We start from the raw sequence: 23,792 nt of genomic DNA on the forward strand, positions 1-23,792 counted from the left end.
CCAAACAGCCCATGTTAAGGAGCTGGAGAGGGATTTGTGCTTAGAACACAGAAAGAGTTCTTGGTGCAGTCAGAATAATCCAGGTTTCCTGATTCTCCAGTGTAGTATTCCTTATCACTTTGCTTTCTCGTGTAACAGGATAGGATTGTGAAAATAAACTGAAATGATATCCTTACTTAGTGTCCAGCTCACAAAACCAAAACTAAATCATTATTTACCTTGTTTTATCTGGGTACTGAAGATAATATAGCTAATTTAAGTTTTCATCCTAGTAATCTCTTCAGTGGCTATGAAGAAGTTGGGAAATAATTTACTAAAATAAGACTGGGGTGGAGGACCTAGGGAGAAGGAAGTAGAATAAAATAAAACTCTTCTGAAGTACTTGGGAAAATATATATATAAAAAATTTTTATTAGAGTATAGTTGTATAATGTTTTGTTAGTTTCAGGTGTACAGCAAAGTGAATCAGTTATACATATGCATGTATCCACTCTTTGTTAGATTCTTTTCCCATATAGGCCATAACAGAGTATTGAGTAGAGTTCCCTATGCTATACAGTAGGTCCTTATTAGTTATCTATTTTATATAGAGTAGTGTGTATATGTCAATCCCAATCTTCCAATTTATCTCCTCCCCCAACCTCCTGGTAACCATGAGTTTGTTTTCTACATCTGTAACTCCATTTCTGTTTTGTAGATAAGTTCATTTGTACTCTTTTTTTAGATTCCACGTATAAGCGATGTCATATGACGTTTGTCTTTCTCTGTCTGATTTACTTCACTCACTATGACAATCTCTGGGTCCATCCATGGGAAAATATTTTTTTGACGTAGCAATTGTTAGAGGTACAAGTATGTCTTATCTGTTAAGTAGAGCAGGTAGGAGTTACACTTGGCAATGCTATTGACAGTTTTAGCTGCATTTATATTTGTTGTTGCAGTTGCTTCTTTTCATATATATAGATGGGATTTTCCTCAATAATTTTGAATTACCAAGGTTTTTATCTATATAATATTAACACGTGAAAAGAACAGTACAGTTTGAAGGTGAGGTGCACATTTTCCCTTAATTTGCAAACATCTGAAAAAAACTTAGAAATTACAGGACTCTGATATTTTATAGATTTAGAAATTGGCATTATAGTATCAAGGGCTGTGTAATTTCCTAGTGTGTTTTCTAAGGAGTGTATATCTATGCATACATGTGTATATGTGTGTTTATGTGTATGTGTTTTGGAGCATCTTAATTTCAGCTTTATGAAGCTTTGTCCTTACAAGTTGCTGGAAATATAAGAATGCATTTTGTACCTCTAAATTGTGATGCAAAAGTTACTAGCTTCTTCAAAAGATTGGCTTTTATTTTAACACATGTGGAATTTTTGTTTATTCATCTTGACGCGAGTAGTCACTGAAGAGCAATTTTGAAAATTGTGTTGCTTCCAGGAACATCATCTGGAGTGCTGTGGCGTTTCACTGACCTTGCATTGTGTACGTGGTGGGGGGCAGTGATGAAAGGCTTTAGACTGCTTCAGAAAAGGAGATTGCAGATTGATCACAAGATGGGCCCGTTATTTTGTTTATCTCATGACCATGGAATACACCTCTAACCTTAACAACTCTTCTTTCAAATGCTTTCATAAAGCCATCATCACTGGCAGAAAAAAACAACATATATTACAGGTCTCTTTGATAGGGGTTGGTAGTGTCTTCTTGGAAAAGAAGAACAGCAACCTTCATATGTCAAACAGAAGCAGTACAGAAGTGGCAGGTCTCCCCCATGCAAAAGATCTCTGTAGATAACCTCAGCAAATCTAGAAGTCTGAATAGACTGTAGCTAAAGGAGTGACTTCTTAAGTATCAAGGAATTCATCAAATAGCTGAGCCACTACCACACGCCAGGGTCCTGTAGCAGTATCCTGAGGACCTTTTTAACAGGTGCATATTCTCCAGCCTTAAAAAAAAAATTCTTCCTCAAGTTACTTAACTTCCCCATACATCAAGTAGGGGAGAAAGTTGCACAAGAGGCATTAATTGGATGTAATAAGTGAATTGAATGGAGGAAAGTTTGCTTGCCTAGAGTGTCTCTTGGGTCTTCAGAGAGGCTCAGACTATCAGATATGGAAGAAAGTCCAGCAGTCCATCACCCTCCTTTCACACTTGAGGACAGGAAGGCCCAAAGGGCTCTTAATGGAGGTCATCGTAAACTGGAGTAATCTTGAGGTAGCTTTAAGCAACAGATAAGGCTTAGACAGAAGGTGGATGTCCTAGGAAAGAGGAGGGGGGTACCAGGAGCAAAGTTTCAGCAGTCACATGCTTCTGGAGCCTCGTGATGCTGGTAGGAGGGAGAGTCGTGACACTGGTAGGAGGGAGAGTCGTGACACTGGTAGGAGGGAGAGTCGTGACACTGGTAGGAGGGAGAGTCGTGACACTGGTAGGAGGGAGAGTCGTGTGGGCAGAGTAGGAAATACATTTATATAGGCAGGGGACTGTGGAGGATCTGTTTGGCCTGAGAAATGTTTTTGAGCTACAGAATATACTATCTTGCCTACATATGTCATATTAGGAAAGATCTAAGACAGTGTTTAGTGTATTTTACAGCTTTTCTGAAAATTCCCATCACCTGCCCTTGTTCAGAGGAGAGATATCCAGGCCTCCCTCCAGAGATTCTGATTTGGTAGTTCTGAGGTGGAATTGAGGGATCCATATATATATATTTTTTGCGGTATGCGGGCCTCTCACTGTTGTGGCCTCTCCCGTTGCGGAGCACAGGCTCCAGACGCGCAGGCTCAGTGGCCATGGCTCACGGGCCCAGCCGCTCCGCGGCACACGGGTTCCTCCCGGACCGGGGCACGAACCCATGTCCCCTGCATCGGCAGGCGGACTCTCAACCACTGCGCCACCAGGTAAGCCCGGGATCCGTATTTTTAAACAGTTTTATTGAGAAATAATTGACGTCATACAGTTTACTCATTTAAGATGTAAAATGCAATGTATATATTTGTAGCATATTGGCAAGGTTGTACAACCATCGCCAATATCAAATTCTAGAACGTTTTGTACCTTCTAAAAGAAACCTTGTAGTACCTATTAGCAGTTACTCTGCTCTGCCATCCCTCTACCCCTCCACCTCCGCCCCAAGCTCCAGGCAAACACCCTTTCTGTATGTAAAAATTCACCTGTTCTGGACATTTCATAAAAAGGAAGTCATACAATATGTGGCCTTCTGTGGCTAGCTTTTTCCACCTAGCATAATATTTTCAGGGTTTATCCATGTTCTGTCACGTGTCAGTACTTCATTCCTTTTTATTGCCAAGTTCTTTTCCATTGTGTGGCTCTACCATATCTTATTTATTTATTCTAAAGTTGATGTTTGGGTTGTTTCTCCTTTTTTGGCATTTATGAATAATGCTGCTGTGAACATTTGTGAGGAATCTGTGTTTCTAAACAAGCACCCCACCTGATTCTGTTGCAGTAGTTCCTGCGTCACACCTGAAGAAACACTAACTGGAGCAGTTAGCTCAGTAGAACTCGCACTTCCACACGCGAAGTCCCTCATTCCGCATCTCATGAGAGCTGCTCTGGCCTCTGCTTGAAGAGTCCCTGGTTTGTGAGAGTGAGCGGTGGCCTAGTGGAGGTGACGTTTCACAATGAATTACATGGTCTGCATGTGCAGGGTAGAGTGGACGGAAGAGGGAGACGAGAGAGAGATGGTAGGCAGGATAAGTTGGTTCCAGATGGTTCCAGAATCTAGAAGTGATTTGATTCCTGAACTAGGGCACTGCTCCTTCTGCTGCTGGTAATGGAAAGGAAGAGTCAGAGGAGCAGACTTTTATTAAAGGAAGAATCCTTTCACTAGTGGTGATTTTAAAATATTCAACAGTTTATATTTTTAACTGACTCAGACATGGTTATGTCTAATTCTGACCTTATCTATTCCTATCATCCTGTTATTCCAAATAAATGTGTTTTTACCAACTGTTTGAGAGGGGAAATCCAGGAAAACTAACTGAAGGATATAGTATAATAAAGAAAATGCTGGCTTATGATATTTTGAAGCCTCTGGTCAATTTGGGATGTTTAGATATTGTACAAGCCTGTGTCAGACTGAACTTTTCAAGGTTCCCTTTTAGATTCAGGATTCTGTAATATATCTTGAAACTGAAAATAGTTTCTAGGAGCGGAGTCCTCACCATCACTGTGGGTCTGGCCCACTGTGCCTAAGGTGAAGCGGAAACCACACCTGTGAGCTGCTGCACCGATTTAGAAGGTGGGGCTGCCACCATCAGTGACCAGTTTCAGGAAGTCATAGAAGTGTGTTTTGTATCATAGGATTCTCATTAATCAGATATCCATTATCTGTTTCTCATTTTTCCATTGGATGATTTGACAAATATGATGAGATTGCCCTTAAGATGCTCTGTGTTCTATATATTCAATACGTTTTTTTTCTTCCCTAGCAAAAGCACCACTAAAAAAAAGGTCAGAACATGTTGATGAAAAATTCTTCATTCTACCTACTTAACCATAATCACTGTGAACACTTCGGTGTATATTCTTTTATTTCTGTTCTCTTGTGAAAAATAAACATATTCCTATTTTTGCAGAAATAAGACCACAGCGTAGACCTTCTGTTTGTTAACCTATGGCAGCATAGTCTTCCATTGTGTGGATGAGATAGCTTCCGACTTTTCACTGTTTTATGCTGAGATATACTTTATACTAAGGTAGTTTAGGTCACATCATACACTGCCAGTCTGGTTTTCTGTTAATAACTTTACTGGCAGCAATACACCTAGATGCTCAGGGTTAAGTGTTTTGGGTCAAAGTGCCATCAACCTTGGTTCATGATATGTCTGTTCTGCTGAGAAGATAGGGTAGGTTTATAGTTGTGAAGAAAGTATTATGAACAGTTAACAGAAAACATCCTATAGCTCTTAGGAAACAGAAAGCAAACCTTTACTTTTTAGCAACTTACATATATGGAAACATAGAAACAAAAAATTGAATTTACAGTAATTTGTGGGGACCATTCACTTCATAATTCTATTTAAATATTTGTGCACAATCTAAGTGTATTGTGTCATTATAACCAGATATCATATAGAAGTAGATTATGCCTTTGGGTACACATTGGTTATCTCAGTTGAATACCATGTATTCCCTAGCTTTGTGCCAAGGTCAAGGACCTGAAGGAGATTTTTGCCACCTTCTCTGAAGATGTCACTTAGGAACCAGTTCTTTATTTTGTTATTAAAGTTGTCAGTGTTATAATCATGAAATATCAAAAATAAAAAATAGGTCTATACTGTGTCAACTGTAGCCCTCTAACTTTATAGATTTCATATGGCTAGAAAAAAATTGAAATGAAACACATCACAGTTTTAACAGTGGATGTTTCTGGGTGATGTGATTATGAATAATCGAAACTTTCTTTCTACTTTTCTGTATTTCCAGATTCCTAGAGTGAACATGTATTATATGTTCTAATATATGGGGATGTGGGAATTAAAATATGGGACAAATATTTTTAGGCTTCAGATGAGGGAAGGTGGGGTGGAGAGAAACCATAAAAATTAGAGTGGGTAGTTACTTTTCCACTGAGAATGAGGCCTACCAACCCTAAGGGAACTCTCTGGTCCCACCCTGTACTTTTCTTAGCTAGAGTTTCTGAAGTCCTTTGTGCTAGTTAGGGACTAGCATAGTTAGCACAGCTAAGTAAGTATGTAACAGATTTCTATTATTAGTTTATCTTTGCTGAGCCTCATTTGATTGACGGAGAGTTCTCCACCCAGAAAGTTCCATTTATTTTGGCAGTTCAAAGAGGATATTTTGGAGTGCTTGTTATCTAAAAAAAGTAAGGTTGAGGAACCTGCTTTCCCCTCCTCCCTTTAAAAAAACTGTTTGGGGGCTTCCCTGGTGGCACAGTGGTTGAGAGTCCGCCTGCCGATGCAGGGGACACGGGTTCGTGCCCCGGTTCGGGAGGATCCCGCATGCCGCGGAGTGGCTGGGCCCGTGAACCATGGCTGCTGAACCTGTGCGTCTGGAGCCTGTGCTCCGCAATGGGAGAGGCCACAACAGTGAGAGGCCTGCGTACCACAAAAAAAAAAAAAAAGAACTGTTTGGGTTGGTCCTAGGGAGCATGCCTAATCTAGGGATTACTCGGCAAGCATGACCCAGGGCTGGCTTTGTAAATGTTACCAAATCTATTACTTAACCACAGATGTGCTTCCATTGTTGTGTTCCACATAGTCCCGGGCTCAATGGTGAAAGTTCGTTCTGGGAGACTTGGCTAAATCCGTGTCTTTTAGGTCTTTACCTTATGTTGTGCAGTGGTTTGGAAATATTTCATCGTGAAAATTTGAACAGTCACATGGTACAATGTAGATGGAAATATATGGGTTTTTAAAAGTTAACTTTTATGATTATAAAAATTATAGATGCTCAAAAATAGTTAAGTACAAAGGAAAAACTGTAACTCATTTCATTATCCATAGGTTAACCATTGTTAACATTTTGGTTTTATTTCATTTCAGTCTCATAAACGATTACATGTACATATATACTCTGTGTACCTTTCACTAAATATTGTGTTATGAGCATTTCCATGTGATTTCTGGTTTACTTTTTCTATATTGCAGTAGTGACTTCCTGAAGCTAGTAAGTGCTGTTATTTATGGTTGGCATGGGTGCAGATGCCTTTTATTTTATGGTGGCTGCCTTAAGTATTAGACTTCCAATAAACCCTTGAGATGTATGTATTAAATGTGATGTTCTTTGTTGCCGTCCCCAAATCGATAGATTATTAGAGCTGGCAGGGACCTGGATCATGGAGTTTAGCCCTCTAATTAGAGAAATGAGAAAAATAAGCCAGAAGAGTTGCCCCTTGCCCAATGTCATTAAGTTATTTAATGGCCTAAGAATATTCCTCTCTTTTACACGTTGAGAGACTTGGGTATTGAGAATTTAATCAACATTTTTGAAAGAACCTGGTTGTGTTTTTTTTTTAAAAAGCTCAGGTAGGGAGGAAAAAGTCAAACTGGTAGTTTTGTAGTGTAGTAGTAAATTGGTAAAACCTATTTGTTAATTGCATTTTCCATCAGCAGTTGGTTAATTTGATGGCATGTGTCACCATTATCTTTATTTCCTCACATATTTGTGCAGAAATCATTGATACAATGCTGACAATGCCCACTTTCCTATCTGAGGAGTTAAAATAATTATTTTTTTTGCTTTGCAGTTAAGCAAAATGGTCAGTATTTAAGGAACCCTAATTTTCAGTAGAGATAATGAAGTGAGTGTTGAAGTTTTGATTTTTTAAAAATTGCATATCCAATACTAACACTGTTCGTTAGTTTTGAAAAGCAATAAGTTCCTGGGAGTATTTTCCAGTTTATTTGAGAGAAAAATATCATGGCCTTGTGATTTTTTTTTTTTCAAACAAAGTGATACCCTGAGAGATTAGCTAGAGAAATGAAATGCAGTTGTTGACTGTGTCCCTTTTATCTCGGGAAGAACTCGGGGGAATGATTGTTGACAACACCAGCTTTGCTGACCCTGAAGTGTAGGCAGTGGGGGGCCTGTGAGCATGGCATTTACAGTGGTTCACCGTCCCCTGCCTTGGAAAGTTCTCTCTGGAACAGTTGGAGGTGCTGTTAGCGAGGCCTGCTTCTTGTGTGAGTACCTATTGTGGAGGCCTCCCTTGAATGGGAGGTTTGTGAGAAGTGCTTTCCCACCAGTACACAATGCACCCTCTCGGCAATGTAAATACACATTCCACTTAGGGTCAGGCTCACAGCGCCTGGCCAGAACTCCCTTGCAAAGAACGATATTTTGTAGTTGCATTTATTTATAATGGCCGGTGGAAAATTAATATGCTTGTTAAATCTATTTTTAAAAATAAAAGGGAAGCCACTTATCTAAGAGTGTTTGCTGAATGTAAATCAATTAGCTGTGGCATATTTTGATCTTGCTAATTCGCCTGCTCTAGGAAATGATTGTCACCTTCTTACTAACTGTTCTGTCTATATTTGAAACTTGAGGTTCTTGTTTTAAGAGTTATCCTTATGCCTCAGAAAAACTCCTTTTGGGTTCTCTGATGAAAAACATAATAGGCTGTGGCTAAAGAAAATAAAGTAGTGACCCTAGAAAATACTAGATCAAGTCATCTTGGGATTTCCAATGGGCTCTATTGAGCAGTAAATGAAGGTCTAGAGATCAGAGCAGATAAGATTCTTACTTGGGAATGGCAACACAAAATTATTTGTCTTTATTTCCTTGGAGTTGATCGTTTGCTTTGAATCCAGGGTATGGATATGATTACTCGAGAGATTGAATGGGGTCCCCATCTAATGGGCCTGCATTTATTGGAGTCAGGTCCCACCCGGTCCCTGAATGTTTGCTGACATTTCCAGCAGGGGAGTACCTGGTCCCCAAAATCCATTTCCTATCCCCCAGCCTGTTGCTCTTTTCTCAAGATTTTACCAAATGAATTTGTTTCACCAGGGTACTTTAAAGAGTATAACATAAAGTCCTGTAGAGAAAAATCCATGGTGGAATTTGGATACCTTTTCATTTGGATTAATTATTCTTTGTTCAGACCCTACCGGGTGAATTGTGGATATATAGAGTATAAAATACGGACAACAATCTTTGTCTACTAGAAAGTGAGTTTAAATTTTTCTTATATTTTTACATCTAAGGTGCTTGGCATGGAGCAGTGGTTGTCAAAGTGTGGTATGGGGGACCTTGGGTGTTCCTGAGATTCTTTTAATGGGGTTCGCGAGGTCATAACTATTAATAATCCTAAAATGTTATTTGTCTTTTTCAGTCTTATGCTTCTGAGTTCTCCAGTAATGTTAACTGAAAAGTATCTTGTGTCTTTCATGCTTTCACATGAGGAAAAATATGAAAATTGAATTGGAGAACATGCATTTTGTAGCAGAGTTGAAATTTAAAATTATTTTTCTGGAAAGATTTTAAAGCCTATTAGTGGACTCCTTAAATTTAGAATTTGAATGATTTTAGAACAAAAGAGTGTCTTACACAGAGCAGAACCTAAGTGAGTATTTATTCAATAAATGAATGCAGCCCCCTTACATTTTCTTAACAAATTATATTAGTGTAATTAATGATGTCGTCATTATTCACAGGGAGTGTTTAGAATATAGGCAAGCATCATGCTTTCAAACATTTAGATTCAGTTGTTTGCATATAAGTATGTATATACCAATTGTCATTTCATTTATTGAATCTCTTTGATGCTCTATGGTACGGGACAGTTTTGTTTTGTTTTTTCCCCCGTAAAAGAAAGAAAATGTTTTTTCTGAAGAATTCCACATTTTTGTGTTTTCAAAAATATTAGTCTGAATTAGGAAAGTGGTTGCTCATGCTGAAATTTTGTGATGGGCTAAAATCTGATATAGTAAATAGATGTTCCCTTACACAGTGTGTCTTTGCACCTGCTAATTTGTTTCTTTGTAAGTGTCATTTCATGTGAATTTTCTGTTTCAGTACCTTGTAAGTTCTAAGGAACACCTGGTATTTGCTTTGTGTTTAGTCACATTAGGTGAAATACAGAGCTGCTTATGAGAGTGTCATCAGTTGTAATGATTCTTTAAGAAATAGTTTGTTTTAAAAACATGTTTGTAAACTGATTTTCAGTGTGTCCTATACTATTCTCATTGATTTCTCTACCCTCCCCCACATAGGGGAGGAAGAAATATTTGAACCAACATCTAAAATTAGTAATAAAATGTTAGAAATCTTTGAAATACATATTTAAGTATAAATTGGATAAAACATCAGTGATGCTTCTACCAGGCTGAAGTAACAGCTTCAGAGCTCTTCCTTGTAATGAGTGTTTCATAACATCTATTCAGTTCAACAAAACTGAGTTTGTTAAATAAACATGATTGAATTCTATATGAGCTGATTAAAGAAACAATTTTAGTATCCTCCTGGCTAATCAGAAATGAAGGTTGAGGCAGGTGGCATGTTTTGAAGACAAATTCATCTTCTGGCACACTCTTAAGAGTAGGAAAGATGCCACAGCTGGGAAACCAAGTTTAGACATTGAAGCTTATCTCAGATGAAAGGTTTCATAGAGCAAGGAGGTCTGTTGACTTCGGTTTTGTCAGAAGTATCCAATGTGGATTTGGGTTAATCGAATATAACATTTCAGTGTAATGCTATTTAACATCATGCCTTTATTTCTAGAATCCTAGAATTCTAGTCCAGTCCCTGGTACATAGTGGATGCTCAGTAAATATTTGTTAAAAGAATGGATGATTATCTCTGTTCATGTCCTTTTGTTTGATGCTATTTTAGAAGATTCCTTTCAGCTTAGTCCTTTTGAGATACTGAAAATAATAGAATCTTGAAACCCTTTGTACCAAATACCTTGTTCTAACACTCTTCTCATCGATGACTTGCTGAGCTGCCCTCCTTTGTGAAGTAATTTTACTTTTGTGTTTAATCATGGCATATCACTTTGAAAATCAACACAGAGGGTGTAACTTTAGTAATTTATAGTTTGGTTTCTTTTTCTCCATAATTTTTAACCATCTGGACTACATGATAGTACAGTGGATTTGTTTAACCTTCCTTAAGCTACTTTGAAAAGTGTTTTAAAAAAATCATTAAATCTGCATCTTGGTGAAGATACACCCAAAACTCACAGTTGTTGCCTTTGTGTATGGGGAACTGGGGACTGGATAGGAGAGAAATGCACTTTGATTGGATGTCTTCGAAAGTTATCTTTTGAATTTTGTACTATGTGCTTGTTTTATCTAATTTTTAAAATTCACTAACCTATGAATTTTTCATCAGTCCTTCCACTACCATGTTTTGTTGCCAGATTCTTAGATGTTATAATCAGCTCACTCAGAGAGCGTTGACTCTTGCCATCACTTTCTGAGTCTCTATGGGCACCTTACTTAACCTCTCTCAGCCTTAGCTGCAATACCTGTTAAGAGGGGAATACTGCCTCCTTCATACGAAGGTGGAGAGGCTAGGTAAGAATTAGTGTGCAGGGGCTGCAAGCCATGCCTTTCTTTGCTTTGGGGCTCTTTCTCTCATCCTTTCCCAGAAACGGTCAGTTGTTGGGTGTCTGCAACACATCCCACCCACACACCAATAAAGGGTGTTACACGTGGCTGTTAGGTACCCAAGTGGTTGTAGAAATGTGAATTTAATTCATAATACATCTCTAAAAGCAGAGTAATAAAATACATTTTGGATTTCATTAGAGGGGACTCTAGAAGTTGTGTTAAAGCACCCACATTACAGATGAAGAAACTGAGACTCAGAGGGCCTGTGTAGGCCCACCTTGAGTCACAGCCCTGACGAGCAGTGGGACCTGTCACAGTGCCGTGGGGCTTCCAGGCAGGTGGTAGTAAGTAGCCCAGGGGCTGGGTGAGGAGTGAGCTTCTGGTGCTGGGATGGAGAGGAGAGCGTGTCTTCTGTGTCTTCTGATATCCCATCTCATCCCTTTCTATATCTGCCCTGCTCTTGCAGCTTGCAGGTTGACTGGTGGGGAGGTGGCGAGACCTGGAGCTGCAGAGGGTTTTAGGAGTGACCTCTTCTGTTCTTGGACTATAGTTTTCTAGACTTGTTTTCAACATCCTATAGAAAAAGATACAAACAAGCACACAATTCTGAATCTCATTGAAAAGAAGTATTTTCAGTTCTTCTCATCTTTGGGTAAAGTATGTGACAAAGTTAGCTTGGATATGTGTGAAAATAAGGGCTCATAGCTTTGGAATGTTTCTTGTTAGATGCTAGACTGTCATCCTTGGGATGTGAGAGAGGGATGTGAAATTTATTGTGCTGAGTGTGCCTGGAGTCTAGATGTTCTAATAAAAATGTCTAATTACATCTGCAAACTTCTTTAAACACCGTTTAAAGACAATGAACAAAACAAACGGGCCTTTGGTTGGTAAACGTTTTTTGTAGTTGGGCCCCCTTTCCCTTTTAGTTAATATTTTCAGAACTGAGCTGTTTATGTGTGGATGTGGATCAGAGGTCCAGAGATTGTGTATATGTAGTGATACAATTTTTTTTTTAAGTTTTTGTGTTTCCTTAAAGATTTGGAGTATATTAAGGGGCTATGGAAGCAACCAACCTCTGTATATTCATGGAGAATTACATTGATAAAAGTAGCCTCAGGATGCATATAATGCTTACATATGATCCTTAGATATGTAGGTTTTTTTTTTTTCCTTCTCAGAAAATAGTGCCTTTCCTGTATGGTAGTTTTGAGTTCAGACATGACTATGCTTTGCCAAATTAAAAAAAAAAAGAAAGGATTTATGTATTCTCAAAGGCAGGGGCCTATACATTAGACTATTTGGTATCCCTCCTTGGTCTCTGGAGCACAGTAGACAATTCTTTTTTTTATTTGTTGCTTGAATCATTTATTGTTATTTAATCTGTGGCAGAGGTGGCAGCGGTGCTTTTAATCTAACTCAGTTTCACGGGATTTCTCTGTGAATTTAAACTTTGCCACCTAATTCTCCTGTGTTTATAATTGGATGCAAAAAGCGAGAGTGTCTTTAAGGTTAGGAACTTTTTCAGACAACTGTGATTTAACTTCACTAATGAACCCATGTCAGACAAGAAGACAAATTCCAGACTATTTGTGCCTCAACCAACCAGCTGGGTGCATACCTCCAGGTACTGCTCATGTCTCAAGAGGTTTTTCTGCATGAACAGTTATCACCACTCCTTTCATTCAAGTGGCAAGCCATGGCAAGAGTCTTTCTTTCACAGCTGTGTAGAACTCAGCTGTAAAATTAGCTTTCATTGGCATAAAAACACAGTGATTACTATCACTATTTACTCAATACGTTCTTTTTCAACATTTTACTTAGATTCTTCCTCTCTTATGCAGAAGGCTCAGATTATACTCATACAAGTAAGAGAAACAGGTTCTTAGAGTTTGAGTAAACCTCTCTTTTTAGCTTTTGCTTATTAATCTGTATGAAGTGAGCACAGTAGGCAATGGTGTTTTGAAACATAGTCTATTAAGAGCAAAAGGAAACCTTAAAGGTGAATCTATAATCTTGTCATTTTGTAAAAGAAGAAATTAATTGCCCAAATTTAAAGCTAATTATTGGCAAACCTCAAATTAGAACTCATATTTTCCAATACTCAGTCTTGGGGTCTCTTTGCTCTAGTGCTTTTTTGCCATAACATACTGGTCCTTTGAACAGTTTTTAGTGGAAGGGCTGTGAAAAATTCTAATAAATATCTTTAGTTTCTCTCCATATCCTTTTTTTGGGCACAGTTTAATTTGATTTTCAGAAAAGTGAAGGAGAGTGTTTGCCTGTACAAGTACCTTTCCTCATGGTTGCCCACAGTGTACGGGAGACATGGTACAAAGAGAAGCACTGAAACCACCTGCAGCCTTTTCCTGTCCAATGGCAGTGCCCCCCATCAGGTTCCTGAATGGCCACATGGTAATTCCACACGATCAGAGCCAGTGCCACGGCCACTGCTTTAGTGTTACCAGAAGGGAAAGAAAAGTCCTGCTTTCACAGTAGCAGGAACATAGTGAAAACAGTCCGATGTGTGTTGATGGATGAGCAGGTTTTTCTCAATTTCAGAGGTAAAGGAGGTTGCACAGTGTTTCTATTTTGTTTTCATCATTTTTTTCTTTCTATTGATGCTGTTGGTGTTTCCACAGTTATCAGAAAGCTGTTTCTAGTTTTGCTCCGAAGGCTAGAACCGTTTTGAGAGTTTCTAGGTCTTGAAATGTCATCAGGGGTTTACCTTTCAAAACCAGAATGGAGCAGGAAGGTAAGAGGTTTTTCTGATGAAGAAAATAAAATAGCAAATGATACTTTGATATCTCGTTAGTTTTAAGAATGTGTATAACTTTTTAAAAACTTTTTTTCTCCTCTCTCTTCCTCTCTCAGCGTTTCTCTTTCCCTTCCTCCTCTCTCCCTCTTTGTTTTTCTAAATCTTGCTAATAAAACTTAGAGTGGAAGACTACACACTAAGAAGCTGTGGGTCCTTGTGACTGAGGGCATATGTACATAACGGCCACCTGTATGAGAAGGAAGTTCATGAAAGCAGTTTTTCTTTTTTCTGTGCTATGTGATTCTCTGTCAAATTTTGACTTTTTAAGATTTTTCTTTTTTACTACAGTCATGGCATAAACAAGTGTAAATCAGCTGCACAAATGTTTGTCGTAATAAATTAGGTTTTATAAGGCTTAGGTTTTACATTGGAAGCCATTAAGAAACTTGTAATCACTCATAAAACATTAGCTATCTGATAATTATATTCTTTGAATAGAGATACAGTAATTTCTTGGTAACCTCTCAAACCCATCTGCCTCAAACACAACACAGCAAAACAAAGCCCCCGTTTTTTTTGTGATTCAGTAAGTTTATCCTATTGTCGTTTTGACTACTAATGGGGTTTTTCTTGCTATGTTGAATCAGGAAAAAGAGTTCTTTTCCTTATTACTATTTAAAAACATGGCTAGAACATTTCTCTGGTATGTTTGTGATGATTTTCTGACACCTGGTCCACAATAGATTCTTACTACTGGAAGTCATTTAGTACTTTTAGTAGAGAAGGAACTTTTGTTGAAGTATGACTCAAGCTATGATTTTGCTAATGTGCCCCTGAGAATATTTTTCCCAGGCTGCAGAACAAGCATGTAGCAAGCAAAATGTTTACATGCTGTTTAGATTATGTGAAGGTGATTGGTTAATGTATAATTTATTGGAAAAGATACAAGCTTTATGGAATCACAATTAACTTTAGTGATATGAATTCTGAAAATTATTTTATTAGATTATTTATTTACCTAATTGCTTCATAGGTCTTAATTGGTGGGTTTCCATCCATTTCCCATTCATCAAGGAACCCATTTCGCTTCTGAAAGTGCATTTGAATTGCAGAATGGAAGCAAAAAGTCAAAACTGATGATGTGCACTTTTTTTTTTTAATATATTGAGGTGTAATTGGCACACATACATTCTTCTTACTGGTTCTCATACTGCTTTTATTTTTTATACACTTCCCCGGGATAGTTTAGAATAGGTCAGAAGCCACATCAGGGTGTAGGTGAAGTGAGCCTGGGAGCCTGCGCCTTGGCGCTGGCCTGAGACTTGACTCAGGGAGCCAGTCTCCTTTCACCCAGTAGGACCACCCCGTTTGGCGCTGCTGGTTATGCTTTGCTCCTTTTGGTGCCGTTAGGTTTCTTTTCCTCTTGTCATCTGAAACCCATTTGTGTACTGTACTGCTAACTCACATCTTGAATTAATGTAAGGAAATTCGGGTCATCAGCCTATGGAGCGAGGACCAGGACATTCTGTTACTAATATGAAGGCCAGGTTCACAGACTTAAACCTCCTCCAGCGGTGATCAGGGCTTTGGTTTTTTTCAAGTTAGAAATTCTTCCTAGTATATAATTGCTTTCTCTGGCCTTTGAAATGGATCTGTGGTTCTTTCCTGAGAATCAGGTTTTTTATGAAATTGGCTGTGTGTTTCTTAGTATAGGCTGGGGCCAAAATACCATGGAAAACCTTTTTGGACTTGGAGTGAGGGAAGCAAAATAAAGAGAAAAAGTAATAACCCAGTTGCCTAGAGTAATGTAAAAACTGAAGACCCTTTGCAATATTATTTTAAAATAAGGTGTTCTGTAAAAGCTTTGGGGGCATATTTGGACAGCATTAAATGTCTTACCAGCAGTGAGGATCTCTTTTTCAGATTATGCAGTGCCCCCCCCCCCCCCCCCCCCCCCGCCATTAGCCTAGAAGTTCTTTGGTTCTGGGCCTTGCTAGCAGGTAAGGACGGTAACAAACGACTTGCTTTCAGGAGAGAGGGAAGTTAACCACAAGTGCTCACGTGGCATCCCTTCCCTGTCAATCAAAAGAATAGAACTGACCGGGCATGAAGCACTTGTGGTTTTAGTGTTAGGATGTGTGGTTAGGGGGAGAGGTTGTGAGGGCCTGTGGTTGTCACTGAATTCTTTGAAATAGAAGTATGGGTAAGAATAAAAAGAATAGGAGTGAAACCTTGGAGATCTATGTGAGAAAAAAAAAAAAAGTTCAGAGAATTAGAAAAAAGCACTGTAGTAGAGGTCATCTATTTTCTATTGGTTTAGTCGGATTAGTTCTGCAGCACATTTATTCTTTATTTGTAAACGGTGGTGGTCTAAAGAATGGATTTATTGCAAGAGCTCAGTTGTGTGTGAGGAGGACAGTATGGTTGTGGTAGAGCCTTGAATGCAATTCATGAGTTCTGTGAAGGCTTTGGCCAGCTCAGATACACATCTGTCCAAGGGAGAAGGAACCCAGACCAGAATGACGAGGGTTTTGTCAGGGTAATTCCTCATGAGACTTTCTGACTGACACGAAAAACGGTTACAGCTCAGTTATCCAGAGATCAACATCTGGCTCACTCAGCTTCCCTCAGAGCTGATGGTCAGCACATGGTCAGGGAGGATGGTGCAAGGCACAGAGGGGAGCTTCTGAGACACCAGAGACCACTCCTCTATGTGTGTATAACTAACAGCCTGGCTTCCCAGCCCAAGGGAGATATAAGACAGCAAATTTAGGATATGTTTCTCAGATTTGAGGAGGTGTGGTTTGTGGTACAACCTAATGAGGAAGAGAGAAAAAAAAACCCATAGAATTTAAACATAAGAACTCAAAGTAGGGGTGAATTTCTCTGAGTATGTAAGGTCAGAATGCTTAGTAACTCCCTAGTACATCACCTTGTGACTGAACACAGTATTGTAAACAATGACCCTACATCCTTAAGAAAAAATAAAGTTACGGTCAGACTGCCCTATAATGAAGTGAGAAAATGTATAATTTCCATCCACAATTATTGCAAATAAAGTTTTTGGTCCTTAAAGTTAACTGTTTGAATAGTAAGCCTTCCACATTCATGGCTTCATTTTTAAAATTCCATTTGAAAAGTTCAAGTTCGGTCAGCTTTCTTAGGCATGTCACATTCTCCAGGTCTCCTCAAGACAGTGGTGCTGAGGCTTAAGCACCTCTTAAGGTGTTTAAGTTGAGTTTTGTCTGGGTTATCGGCCAAAATAGAGGAGACTCACTTTGGGGGGAGCTGTCACCATTAAATGATTGATGCATGGCCAGCCTTCCCAAGTATCTTGGCCTGACTTAACCTTCTTCAACTGTCAATGGTTAGGGCTGAGTGGTTTTCCCAATTTCCAACTTGAACATTTGACATTCCATTTGTATTTGGAAAAGTCATTACCTCCTGCTACCCGACTCCCATCCCCATCACTAGGGAATAACCAAAAATATGGTAATAACCATAGTAAATACTACTTTGTACCCTGTTTTATGTTTTGCATTTATGGTTTTCATTCTTTTATAATTCTTCCTCCTGCCTTTTCTCTTGTCCCAGTCCACGGCACTAAATTGTTGGTGTTCTATGATAATTTAAGGACCGGTTGGCAGGCAGTTGCTTTGTTAAAGTAGCTGGGCATTATCTTGCCTAGTGGTAACTTATTGCTTTTTCTACATGTCCCTTGAATTCCAGGCAAATGAACATATCCTGTGTATGTGCATGGAGTGTAGAAAGGGGGTTTTAAACATTGTTGGCTGTGTGAACCACCCCTTCTAGATCAGTGTCTTACCTTGTATTGCAGGCAGAATAAAGTCTGGTTTACCTTTGGTGAAACTCTTGGGCATTAGAAAGTAGGCCTTGGATTTTAACAAGCTGGTGGCCTACGGTAAAGAGGGTTAACAACTTTGCTTATGAGCAGTGTGCCTCTGTGGCTTCATTTTATTTGTTTTTGTTTTTGTTTCTTGCGGTACGCGGGCCTCTCACTGTTGTGGGCTCTCCCATTGTGGAGCACAGGCTCCGGACGCGCAGGCTCAGCGGCCATGGCTCACGGGCCCAGCCACTCCGTGGCATGTGGGATCTTCCCGGACCAGGGCACGAACCCGTGTCCCCTGCATCGGCAGGCGGACTCTCAACCACTGCGCCACCAGGGAAGCCCTGTGGCTTCATTTTATTCTTCCATTTTTGTCCATGATTAAAGGTACAGTTGTTGCATGGTTGAGTTGAGGCACTAGGAGTGTACGACGTTTATATGTTCCCACTGTATGCTGAGTTGATTTTTTTATGCACAGTTCCCCGTCTTCCCCTCCCTTGTTCCCCTCTCAGTAATCTGCAACAACTACTGTACATCTGTGAGATGAATAATCCATCATCCAGTAGAAAAGAAATACAGGATTCAGGCATCTTTCTCTGTATCGAATAGCTGCATTGCTCAAAGTTGCCTGTACAATTTTCAAAAGCAAGTACAATTATCTCTTTGTGCCAGTGGACTTGGTTTCTTTGGGGGTTTTTGCAGCTCTCTGTTGGCTCCCACCCTCCCTCATCGTAGATTTATAAGCCTTTCATGGAACCGGGGAGGGGCTCTGTCCTTTTATCCCACACTTGCAGAACCTGGAGTTTAACTGCCCAGTTTGGACTTGACACCTGTGCTTAAGAGTGCCAGCTAGTGGGGCTGGATTGCTGTGTTTTGATGATAGCAAGTCCCATTGTTTATTACGATGCCAACCAGAAGGTTTCTTAAATTGGAATTGTCAGTGTTAGACATAATGTTGGGAGTTGAGACATTCTTTGGTATTAGGGATGGGTGGCCAGGAATGGCTAAATTTTATACTAGATCACAATTCTGTCCTCCTACCAGTACCTGCGTGCACAGGATGAAAAAAGAGCAGGTTCTATCCTTATGCTTGTCTGTGAGATGACCAGGACTGTCCCCCAGTGGGAGAGGGCTTTGGTGCTCACTACTTTAGCAGAGGAGAGGGGAGAGGACGGAGCCACAACCTCCATAACCTTACCAGCAAGTGCCTTGGGGCTCTTCCCTGCGGAGGGGTGAGGAAAAGGTGGAAGTGAGTGTGTAGTGCTTCTTTCTCCCAGATGCTTTATCCTCAGACCCTTAATGTAAATTAGTACCCTGGTTATCCAACCTGCACGTTGAAGAAACATTAAATAAAACATTACGCTTAAGAAATAGGCCTGTGTAATATCAATCTGAGGAAAACTAGCCATTCTTTCTTCATGCACTAGTAGGGTTAAGTATATTTGAAATAAAACTGAAATGGACATTAGTACTCCATTAGTAGTACTACTCAAAATCAAACAGTTGATGTCATGATAGTGTCAGTGGAAGTTATCTTGGTTAATTCTATTGTGGAAGAATCTGTTTCCTACATTAGGATAAACTACTGGGCTTTGAGTTTTGTACTTTTATTTGCTTAGGAACTGAGTAATTGCCTCATAAAACAGCATGATGATACTGTTAACACTGCATTGTAAGACCTGTTATTATAGAATGTGCTTCCCTAGTTGGAACAAGACTTTGTTGTTTGGCGCTTAAAATAATTAGTTTCTCCAAATGGGGTTATAATGAATAGTGTAAAATTTTACCGATTTAAAATAAAGTTTATCATCTCTTGGGTGGCTTTTATGCATCATTTGATACTTCCAGGGAAGGAGTATCTTTTGGATGGGATTTGGGGGAGGGAGATATATTTAACATTCAGAATGGAGGTTTTAAGAATGAGAAGAAATATTTTGTCACACCTGAGACAAATTAGAGATAATCATTAAAGGATTTGCCCCACTGTTTTGCCTGATTTGGATATTGAGTATTAAAGGATTCATTTACCAAATCCTCTTGAATTTGAAATTTTGGGGGACTTTATTATGAATGAGAAAAATTTTAAAATGAACCACATGGCAGTTTCTTTCTGGACTGACTTAAAATAGTGTGCCTGTGTGTTTGTTTATTCTTCTTTGTCCCTGCTGTTAAACTTTTTGTGACAAAACGTTTTAGGCACGATTGAAGGATACGTAAATACTTCTTAAGGAACATTATAATTCTGAATAGGAATTCATTGTTTTCCTGCTGTTATATTGAAAAGCTAGATGTTGGGGGCAAGTACCATTACGGAATGAAAGTGGGCTTGGCGTTGTTTTGAATACCTGTATGACAACCATTTATTCTGTGGAAACAATGGAATGTGCCATTAAGCCTTATTCCGTACAAGGTGCCACGGGTACTGTCAGATACAGGAAAACTCAAGACATTCGGCCGTGATAAAGCTGTAAATATGCAGCAGGTTAAATCCAATTCAAGGAGGTGACGGGAGAGAAATAATTAGAACATGATTAATTACCAATTTAATGGCAAGGTCAGAAATCGCAACAACTGCAGTGTAGGCAGTTAACCTTTGTTTACTTGCTTTGTTAACAGCTTTTTTTTTTTTTTGAGGAAAACTTTTCTTATAGCTCATTCTCTTTGGCCTTATTTTCTGTAATTACCTTAAAGATAATGATATGGTCAGTGTTCGTTTGACACTTTTAGCCTCTCAAATTGTTACCTCATTTTATTCTGAGGAAGATCCCTGGGGTTAGGGGACTTACTATTATTCATAAGTTTTTAAAATTTATAGCTAAACAATGAAATTGAGGAACTAGAGGTTGTGTTCACTTGGCTGCGTAGAGATTCAGGTTTGTGGTCTCCTAATTCAGGCTGTTTCCTGGGTTTTGCTTCACCCCTTTTAATACAGTACTGTGATTAGAAGAATTTGAGTTTCGTCTGACCTCATGACGGTGCACTTAAATTGCTGACTTGTTACAGGTGAATTTTTTTGGTCTTGAATCCTTTTCAAAAAAAATGGTGATTTTCTTGCAGGAAGCCAGTTGAGGGAAATTCTCCATGAATGTATGTCACAATGATGATGACCGACCAGATCCCTCTGGAACTGCCACCATTGCTGAACGGAGAGGTAGCCATGATGCCTCACTTGGTGAATGGAGATGCAGCTCAGCAGGTAGGTGCAGTAAGAAGGAAATTTAAGTCAACTTGTCTAAGTGGGAAACGTTAACCCAGAAATTGTTTTTATATTTTTAAGATTTTTTTTTGATGTGGACCATTTTTAAAGTCTTTATTGAATTTGTTACAATACTCCTTCTGTTTTCTGTTTTGGTTTTTTGGCTAAAAGGCATGTGGGGGTCATAGCTCCCCAACCGGGGATTGAACCCCACGCCCCCTGCCTTGGAAGGCGAAGTCTTAACCACTGGACCGCCAGGGAAGTCTGCTAACCCAGAAATTGTTTTATTTTGAGATTCAAGATCTGTGATTTTGAACCTTTGTAGTTCTCTAGAGGTCAAGTGTTTTTGTTGTAGAATTACTATATGATTTAAAATATCAGAAGTTGTAGTTTTTGAGAACAGCAAACTTTACCTAATCCAGTTGGTATTCTTGAAGCATCAAAAACAAATGTCTGATTTTTGAAATGAATCATTTTGAAAATACGTACAAGTCTTTGGAATAAAATACTGTTTGCTTATGTCATATATTGTGCTTGACTGGTTTGCCTGATTGGTCAGAGCAGGATGGCCCAAGCAGGATTGCCCAGAGGGTGGATCAGGTTTTCATCTCACACAGGGGGTAACTGACCCCGACAAGAGGCACAGGTCTGTGTGAACCCTTCCTGGCTCCTGGAGCAGTCCTTCCAAATGTAGAGCCTGCTGCCCAGAAAATGATGGTACTTGTTTTCTGTAAAAACTCCTTTGCCGCTAGTTACTTAACATTACAGAGTTGAAAAGTTATTCCTGAGCTCATTCCTGTAGCACTTGGGAAAAAATTTAAATGGTAAGTAAAACTTTAAAAATTATTAGAGACAAGTATTGTCTCTGATAACATTATTTAAATTTTTAATTGACAACTAAAACTGGGTTCCCTCAGTCTTGTACTAAATAAATGCCATTTTTTATACTTGTGTAGCTCTTTAGAAGCACAAAAGTAGAAGACTTCGTTTTATCAAAAGTAGAATTGGGAACAATTGCTTGAAAAATATTTATGCAAAATATATTAATTCAGAAAAGTTAATTGGCCATTTATTTGATGTCAGTATGTTGCTCTTCCCCACCCCCATCTGTCATAGTACATTAACACTCTTTATCCATCATAGTACATTAATACTTTGTATATACCTCTGTTGGATATTGCTTTGCTGCTTAGTAGTTTATATATATTACTTTCTCCTGCATTAGACTGTGAACCTCTTAAGAACAAAGAATATCTAATAGGTGCTCAATAAATGTTTGTCAGTTGAACAAATTTCCTCCCTTCTTGCCACTGATGCAAGTATCTCTCTTCCTGACTCCTGATTCTCTCTTTTGGCTCATTTCCACCCATCTACTGTAGTATCTTTTATCTTAAATGCACAAATAGCTATACCTCTCATCCACCCAACAGAAACAAGCTCCCTCGCTTGACTCCACATTCTCCCAGTTACCATCTTGTATCTCTGCTCCCCTTTATAGCAGTGCTTCTCTAAATAGAGCCTCTGCTTCCTTGCCTCTATTACTCTTCATCTCCAGAGTCTCCACTTGTTTCTTGTCATCTTTCTATTCCAGTCTGTCAGCAAGTCCTGTTGGCCTTATCTCAGGAACATTGCTGAAACCATACTTTGCCACGTCCACTTCATTTCCATGACCACTCCTGGACTCTAAGCCAGCACCTCTCACCAGGGTAGGACAGTTCTTCTCACTGGTCTCGCTGCTTTTACTTTTGCTCTACCAGAAAGCATTTGCCACACAGCAGTCTGCTAAAAACATAAACGTACCATGTCGCTGCCCTGCTCACAGCTGTCCTGTCCACCTGAGATAAAATCTGAGCGCAGTACCATGGCCAGTCCACCTTCTGCGGTTAGAGCTTGCCTCTCTCCATCATCCTCCCACTGCCCTGCTCCGGCCACTCATGGGAAGGTCTCAAAGTGCCATGAATAGTTTCAAGATGCGGTGTTTGGTCTCCTTTATTTTCACTAATTAAAACAATAAAAGGGCAAGTTGGGACTTCCCTGGCGGTCCAGTGGTTAAGACTCGGCACTTCCACTGCACGGGGTACGGCTTCGATCACTGGTTGGGGAACTAAGATCCCACATGCCTCATGGTGAGGCCAAAAAAAAAAAAAAGCAGGGACAAGGTATTCAAATATGACTAAACTTGGAAAACAATGCAGGTCTCTCAGATGTTGTCACCTTGTTCCATTTTGCATATGTACCTGGAAGACCTGAGACCACCCATCCATGTAGCTGTGCACCATTTTTGTGTTTTGATTTCTCCCTCATTTCTATAATTCATTTTGCATAGAGTAGCCTTTTGTAGTTTTATAAGCCAGCATACAGAGCCCTTAGAATTTTCCAGTTTTTTCTTCAGAAGTAAACTCCTTTGCTCCCAGAAATGACCAGTGACTGAAAAGACTGGATTTCCTCAGAAGGCCTTGTGATATTTCCTACTCTGTATATCTACCTCAGCTCCTAAGTAGAAGCTGCTTAATAATTTTGGTTAATAAAATCACATTTTGATTTCACCTGAGAAGGTTTCTATAAATCCAAGAAATGGGAAGATTTGTTAATGTTTTATAAGCAGTCACAAACATCGAGCTTTCTCAGACTAGAGTACACTTACTCTAAACAGATCTCATCGGAAGGAAATGTTTTAGTCTCTCTAATTCGCAAATATGTTTGATTGTGCTAGAAGCATTGACATTTAGGCATTTAGGTTATGTGGGCCAAGCTGTTGACTGGCATTAACCCTAAATTTCCCTTAGTGGGGCACAGTTGTTAACTGGGCAGAGTGCGTTTGAAATGTTCCTCTCGGCAGGAACGGCCCAAGATGTATCATGCCTTGATGTTGTCACTGTGGCTCTGCTGAGGCAGTGGCCTATGTGCCTGACACTTCTTTTTGCCTCTTTCTGCCCCCAGAATCCCCAT

The 23,792-nt window shown here is 39.4% G+C and overlaps 1 protein-coding gene across 3 annotated transcripts in view; it reads left to right on the forward strand.

The window, feature by feature from the left end:
• The window catches only part of FNDC3B (fibronectin type III domain containing 3B), a 358,179-nt gene that overhangs the window by 46,095 nt on the left and 288,292 nt on the right, over positions 1–23,792 (forward strand). For all 3 annotated transcript variants that reach the window (XM_067738062.1, XM_067738064.1, XM_067738065.1), the window contains exon 2: positions 20,705–20,843. In XM_067738062.1, the coding sequence (XP_067594163.1) occupies positions 20,733–20,843 (111 nt within the window). In that variant the 5' untranslated portion in view covers positions 20,705–20,732. The remainder of the gene's footprint in view (positions 1–20,704; positions 20,844–23,792) is intronic.

This window comes from Pseudorca crassidens, chromosome 5 (assembly GCF_039906515.1).
Source record: "Pseudorca crassidens isolate mPseCra1 chromosome 5, mPseCra1.hap1, whole genome shotgun sequence".
Lineage (NCBI taxonomy): Eukaryota > Metazoa > Chordata > Mammalia > Artiodactyla > Delphinidae > Pseudorca > Pseudorca crassidens.